This window comes from Camellia sinensis, chromosome 13 (genome assembly GCF_055761805.1).
Source record: "Camellia sinensis isolate YWXY chromosome 13, ASM5576180v1, whole genome shotgun sequence".
In the NCBI taxonomy this organism is placed as follows: domain Eukaryota; kingdom Viridiplantae; phylum Streptophyta; class Magnoliopsida; order Ericales; family Theaceae; genus Camellia; species Camellia sinensis.
Genome location: NC_138973.1, coordinates 141,783,198 through 141,790,440, shown reverse-complemented (window position 1 = coordinate 141,790,440; position 7,243 = coordinate 141,783,198). Strand labels below are relative to the sequence as shown.

The 7,243-nt window shown below is 42.4% G+C and overlaps 1 protein-coding gene across 1 annotated transcript; it reads right to left on the bottom strand.

The window, feature by feature from the left end:
- Positions 1–3,360: 3,360 nt before the first annotated feature.
- On the bottom strand, positions 3,361–6,675 carry LOC145805747 (uncharacterized). Its single transcript, XM_082900940.1, has 6 exons — positions 6,235–6,675; positions 5,395–6,021; positions 4,785–5,347; positions 4,387–4,701; positions 4,036–4,294; positions 3,361–3,879 (listed from the first exon to the last, which is right to left on the bottom strand). Exons 1-6 carry the CDS (start codon positions 6,673–6,675, stop codon positions 3,361–3,363), a joined length of 2,724 nt encoding a protein of 907 aa, XP_082757066.1.
- Positions 6,676–7,243: the final 568 nt, after the last annotated feature.

Sequence of the window (7,243 nt, the reverse complement as noted above, 5' to 3'; positions counted from 1 at the left end):
GGAGGATAAAAAGTGAGGACCAATAGACTTGCATAGAAAAAAGGATAGTCTGGATAAGTTGGGCTCTACCCGCATAAGAAAGAAGTTTATTGGTCCAGCTCTTAATCCTCTTGGTGATCCTCTCAATCAGAATTTTACAATCAGTAGCCTTAAGCTTCGTAGTGATCAACCCAAGTATTTCACCAGAAGAGTGCCCTCAGTAAACTTGGAAATACGAAGAATGTCATTTTTAAGCTCACTATTACACCCCGAGAAGAATATATTACTCTTACTAGGACTAGGGGTGAGACCAGACAACAACCTAAACTCCTCAAGGCCTTGCATGATAAGATTGGCAGTGTCAGTATCACCTTTACTGAAAATCATAAGATCATCTGCAAAGCAGAGATTGAAAATCTTGGTTTTATCACACCTCCAATGAGACTTGAATAGGGGATCACAAGCTTTTTCAGCCAAGATTCTAGCTAAGATTTCCATAGCCAAAACAAACAAGTAAGGGGACATCGGATCCCCTTGTCTAAGCCCTCTAGCCCCTTTGAAATACCCATGGAGACTACCATTAATGCAGACCGAGAAAGAAGGACTCGTCATACAAGCCTTGATCCACATAATCATACAAGGGGGAAAGTTCATAGCTAACAAGATGTCAAGAATAAACTCCCACCTAACATTATCATAGGCTTTCATAATGTCCACTTTCATAGCACACTTGGGAATTTTAGAATTTCTATGATAACCCCTCATTATCTCCTGAGACAAAAAGATGTTATCCGAGATCCGTCTACCCTGGACAAAAGCTGATTGCACAGGATCAACAAGATCCGAAAGAACAATCTTAACTCTATTGGCAATGATCTTGGCTATGCACTTATAGATCGTGTTACAATAGAAGATAGGCCTATAGTCCCCAACCTTCATGGGGTTAGGGATTTTAGGAATGAGAGCTATAATCGTACTGTTAACCTCAAAGAGAAGTTTACCAGTTTCAAAAAAGGATCTTATAGCAAGGGTGACCTCCATACCCACTATATCCCAAGAGCTCTTGAAAAAACCCGCCGAATAACCATCAGGACCCGGGGCCTTATTAGGCTTGAGGGACCAAAAAACATCCTTAATCTAAGGGGAAGAAAGCAGAGCCTCTCTGAGAAAGCTCCCCCCGGTGGAATCTCATGGTGGATGTTGATCTGGTATGGCTCCGGCCTGTGGAAAGCTCCTTCATCAAACTTTGAATGACAGTGAGCATGTATCTGTGAGGTACGTAGGTGCAGTATGACTCGCCGGGTTGGGGATCATCGCCGTTAATGGTGGGTTTCTCCGGCACATCTATTGCCGGAGATGCTCAAGGTTGTTGGCAAGCTATATGGATGGTCGATGATGCTGGTTTGGGTTGTGTGGGTATTGTCTTCTTGTCTCCCTCTCTAGGTCTAGAGAGAGAAAGATGTTGTATACGGGTTTGGAATCTTGCTGGTACCTAAGCCCGTGAGCTGGATGTAGTTAGTTCTCCTCGAACGTGAGCTTGTCTACTCCGGTGCTGGTTGGGTCGGGCTTCGTCGCTGTGCAGTTTTCATTCGCTGGAGCTACTGATTATCTATATGTGAGATTGTTGAAGATGGGTGTTCTGGTTTATTGGCCGCCGGTGTTGATACTTTGCATCGCTGCCATGGCTTCTTGCATGGGTCTATGGGCTGTTTCAGATAGCAGCTCCCGACGGTTTTATTCCGATGCAGGTTCATATCCGGCGTCGTTGCTTCTGTGTGTAAGGAGGTGATTTGGTGTTCGTGAGCGTGTGTTCTTTGGTTCTGCTGTTGGCGCGTTTACTTCACGGTATGGAAGACGCATTGGTGCAATTTTGGGACCCTGCAAAGATGTGTTTATCAGCATGGACCTAGTGAAAGGTGATAGTGCATGATGTGTGTTGGGAAGGTAAAAGCTTGATCAGCATTATATATTTTATATATATATTTTGGTTTGAATTGTGTTTTGCCGCAAATTTGGAATTAGGTGGTGTTGGTGGGGCCCGCGTGGTTCTCCTTTCTATCACCTATGTTCGGCAGCATATAGGCATGTGGGACCGTGGGCTGTCTTTGTTAGCCGTTGGTTTGTTTGTAGCCTTCTATATATATAAATATATTAATATATATTTATATATTGGCTGGGGACTTTTGATGATGTCATTCGGTGTGAAGTAATTGGGATGGCCAACTTTTCAGTGGACTTTTCGTTGATTGCTTAGGCTGGGTATTATTTTGGTAATGGGCGGTGGGCCCCTTGTTTCCCACTATGGGCCGTCCGTGGGCTGCCTTGCTTGGTACACGTGGATATGCTATTTTTTGGGCCTATTCTTGGGCGATATTAGTGGCCATTTTTGGGCTACTATATTGGGGCAGATGGGCTCTTTTATTGGGTTCATTTTGGTTATTCTTTTGTTTAGACTCTTGGCAGCGAATCATTTATAGTTAAATGATTTTATGATGATTGATTGTGTGATCCTCATGTGACTCGATACGAGGGTGGTTTTGAGCCATCTCTGCCAAGAGTGATTGGGGAGTCACTGCTATGGGGAACAGTGGTTTGATAACCAACCGAGTTAGAGACTGGGAAATGAGCGGGAGGATAGCTACCGGTTTCTGGTTGTTTCTTATTTTCATGTGACCGTCCTAATTGATCGTATTGCCACGCCTGACATGGAGTGTGGGCCCACTGCCGTGGGGTTTGAGGCTTGTGATCTACCAAGGATGGGACTGGGGGATGTGATGATTGATCTCGTGACTTTGTTGGCTGTGTATTGGTTTTGTTGCTGAGGGGCTACTATCTATTCACTTCAACTCCTTGGTCCGTGGCTTATGGTTTTTTTTTTATCGTGCTAGCTTCATGTGACTCTGCTGGGATTTCTCATGGGGTAGATCTTATCCTCTGTCATGGCTTGGGTTTAGTGGCTTGGATGTCGCGGCTGTGAGGAGTGGGTTGCTTATTGGATTCCATGTTTTATCTACAATAGAGGCTGGGGGCTTGTGGGGTTGATTATTATATTTGACTCGGCTTGAGGGTTGTTGTTTGGTCTGTATCTGTTTTTGTTTATTAGCTTAGTGGTGTTATTTTGTGTGTATCTCTGCCCATATATCCACCGCAAGTTCCCTTCTATTATCTCTGATGGTAGGGGTTACTTGAAGCAGGTATATGGGCAGAGTTGGGGTTGTTTCTGTTTTCTATTGTTCATGCTTGTCCCCCCCCTATTTTTAGGGGTGCAGTGGTAGTTTATGTTGGTTATATTTGTTTTTATTTATTTATTTGTTGTTGGGCGTGCCTGGGGTATGCCCCTTGTAAACGTGTAAATTTCATTGTCTTTATTTTATGACTTACTTATCCAAAAAAAAAAACATCCTTAATCTCAACATCAGAAATAGGCATAGCAAGCATAGCATACTGAGACACAGAAACTCTAGTTTTCACCAAAGATTTGATCCTATCAAGGCCATTATAATGGTCCGCAAAGGGAGAGCCAAAAAGGTTGGTATAGAACTGAACGAAAGAATTATGAATGTCACTGATCTCCGTAATACTATTACCATCCCCCAACTCAACACTCAATATTTTGCCTCTATTAATATTACTCCTCACCGACCTAAAGAAGAAGCTGCTGTTCCTGTCCCCCAAATTAAGCCATTGAATCCTGGATTTTTGGAGAGCAAGACTCTCCTCCACCTTACTAAGGTCCAAGTACTTCTTATATTCCTCCCTCTCCTGAACCTGAAGGCCACAATTCAGAGGATCTTTATCAAGCTTGATTTGGATTGATTCCAGAATAGCTTTCGAAACTTGAACTCTAACAGAAATGTCACTGTAATCTTTTTTATTCAACAGCTTGAGGGCTGTTTTGAGCTGTTTCAGCTTTTAACAGACCCTAAACATAGGAACACCTCTAACAAATTGATCCCAGGTAGCAGACACACAATTCAGAAAATCAGGATGCTTAGACCAAAAATCAAAGTATTTGAAAGGTTTTTTAAAAGATGTTTTGGTCTCATTGATATTAACAACAGCAGGAGAGTGATCAGAAATACCAGATGGTAGAAAAGAAGCACTAGATTCAGGGTATTTGACCAGCCAGTCCTCATTGACTAACACCCTATCAATTTTAGTAGCAATATAGTCACCAGCACCTCTCTTATTAGCCCACGTAAATTGACAACCACCATACAAGAGATCAGTCAAATCAGATGAGTTAATATATGTGTTCAATTCTTCATTCTCATTAGACCAAACTGAAGAGCCCCCTACTTTTTCCTGACGATATCTTATGGAATTGAAATCACCCAGGAAAATGCAATGGGAATTGGACTTAACATGGGAGATGCGAACCATTTTTTCAAAAAATGTTTTCCTTACAGTATATTATCAGCATAAACAAACGTTGCAAAAATACTGGCTTTAGTGGCAAGTAACAAGATTTCACAAAAGATGTGTTGGTCAGACATCAAGCACAGTTTAACATCACAAATTTCACTGTTCCAACACACCCACACCCTACCAGATTCAGTTGGTTGGGAGTTAGACAAAAAAGACCAATTATCAAAACAGTTATTAAAAATTTTATTTTCATTACTTTGGCTAATTTTGGTCTCCAAAACACCAATGACATGGATATCTTCATTAAGCACAAGTTTTTTAAGATCTTTATGTTTAGAGGGATCATTCAACCCTCTAACATTCCAAGAAGCAATTTTAAAAGTCATTGGAAACAAAAACAAAAAGAACATCCCACAACCAACTGAAATAATAGTTACTTCTTTTTCTTCCTCTGACTGCTATTGCCTTTGCCAGAGGATTTGCTACCTTCAACATGCTTAGCCTTTAGGACTTGAGCAGCCCCTGATGAACGCACCGTAGCTGGCATGGTATCAGCAATCACTGCCTCCAAGAGTTCTGCAGCGTGCGGGAGCACCGCCTTAGTCAATTCCATAACACTCTCATGAAACAATGTAGCTTCCTTCACTGGTGTCTCTAACTCCTCCTCTGATGAGCCCACTGCCACAGCTGGGATATGACTTTCCACTACGGGAATGGTTGTTGTAGGAGCATCAGGCACCGGAAGAGGAACATCCACATTTTCAGAGATTACTAGACCCGGATCCCCCACTTTCCTCTTCCCTTTGGCTTGGATAGTAGTCCATTCCTCTTCTGGCACCTCAACTGCTTCCTCAGAGTTCTTTTGGAGAGCAATTAGGTGCGCCACCTGTTTAGATACACACTTCTGGGTATCGTGACCAAAGATTTGGCAGTGTTGGCAAATGGAAGGCAAGCCTTGGTATTCAACACGGATTAGAACTGCTTCCTCATCACAGCGAATCTGAAAATAGGTAGGTAGTTGGAGGTAGCCTCTATCTCAATGCAAACCCTTGCAAAAGCCACCCTGGACCCTCTAGCTGTGAGTTGATCCATACAAAGGGGACTACCAATAGCACTAGCAATCCTACTAAGCCCATTAGGATCCCAATACTCCAATGGAATGTTGAAAAACTTAACCCAAACCGGAATCTTGGTGGATTTTTCCTTGGCTAGCTTCATCATCCTTTTCCATTGTTTTAGGATGAGTAAGTAACCACCAATATACCACGGCCCCTCTTCAAGCACCTCCCTACAGCATTCCGGGGAATCAAAAATAAAGAACATAAAACCATCCCCGTTGGTTAATACTTCCTTGAGACCTTTGTTTTTCCACAACCCAAAGGCACTATTACGAAGGTAATTGTAACCAACACCCTTATCTATGAAATAGCCTACCAAACATGAGTCCCATTTCTCCAAAGGGTCAGATCTCTGAGGCATATTAACCACAACAGCATCATCAATTTGAGTAGGGGGAATATACCTTAATTTGATGTTAGATCGAGTTGGTGCCGAAGCCACGTTGGCCCACGATCTCTGCTGAGGTTGATTAGGCCCCACATCATCTGAGGATCTCCTGCCTCCATGACCCCCTCGACCCCCTCTAGCCCCACGGTAACTTCCTCGACCATCAGACTGGTTAGGAACATTCACATCAAAACTTTCCGAATCATTACCCACACGTAGGACATCGAGAGCTGGTCAACTCCTCCCTTCTCCTCTAATTCTAGTAACATCAAGGCTATCTGGAAGATTTTGGAATCTGTAGTCTTCGTTGTCAACACTTTCTGACCACCTAGGGTTAGAGATCTGACCTATCGGAGTCGAAGGGACAACCTCTTCACCTACCTTCTCTGAAGCTAAGATCATTGGGGCTTTAAGCTTTTCCAAACGATCTGTATTACCCTGAGTAACCTCATCAGCACCGATCTGAGCATCCTCAGTTCGATTTAACCCTACAACCCATTCAGGTCGCTCTCGAGACCTCGCAACCAAATCGATTTGCCCTATCGCAGCTATACCCAAAGGATCTGGGATCATCATTCCCGAAACACACTCCACTGCACCTCCGTGCTCTACGCTTGACACAATATTCCCACTTAGTGTGGGTGAACTGACCATCTTTGCTGCAGAAGCATCCATGGTTTTGAACACAGACAGGATTCTTCGTTTTTCTAACTCAAGATCTCCCAAACGAATACTCTCGTTCATGAGGGCAAATCTTACGGAATAAATGGGATCATTAACTTTCGTATTTATCTCACCAGGGATAGCATTAACTCCGGACATCGTAAATCAATGAGGTATTGAACCCTAGAAAACAAGGATTTTCTAGAGAGATGTCAGAGCTTCGCTCTCCAAATAAGTTTAGCATCCTATTCAATTCTTACTAAACGAGATTAGTTTAACTTAAGAAACTCATTTAATGTTTTCTTAACCAACAACGTGCTCAATTCTCACGTCCAAAAGGATAAATTTGAATTCTCTTTAATTTTCTTCCTATTTCCATTTATTTTCCCATACTTTCTCTTCTAATTCTCAAGAAGAAAGTTTCTCCGTAACTCTATCCGTCCTTCTCCAAGCTTCTCCCTTTTGTTCTAGGAAATAATTACCTTAGGCAACTAATAGTTTCATTGGCTTAAGTTGCTAAGTTTAACTCAAACTAATCTTGGTAAGCCTAAGTGTTCACCTAAGTGTTCAATTCTCAAGTCCAAACGGATGATTTGAACTCGCTTTAATTTTAATCCTATTTCCTTTTCTTTTATCTAACTTTCTCCTCTAACTCTCAAGAAGAATGTTTCTCTTGAACTCTCTCGGTCCTTCTCATCCCTTCACTCGTTTGTTCTCGAACTAACTA

What these genes read in the sequence shown, in the direction of transcription:
- LOC145805747 (XM_082900940.1), bottom strand. Translation starts at nt 6,675, where the DNA reads ATGTCCGGAGTTAATGCTATCCCTGGTGAGATAAATACGAAAGTTAAT. An exon ending in TGATCTTAGCTTCAGAGAAG is followed by an intron (nt 6,022 to 6,234) that starts GTAGGTGAAGAG and finishes GTTCCTAACCAG; the next exon opens with TCTGATGGTCGAGGAAGTTA. An exon ending in CCAGGGTGGCTTTTGCAAGG is followed by an intron (nt 5,348 to 5,394) that starts GTTTGCATTGAG and finishes ACCTATTTTCAG; the next exon opens with ATTCGCTGTGATGAGGAAGC.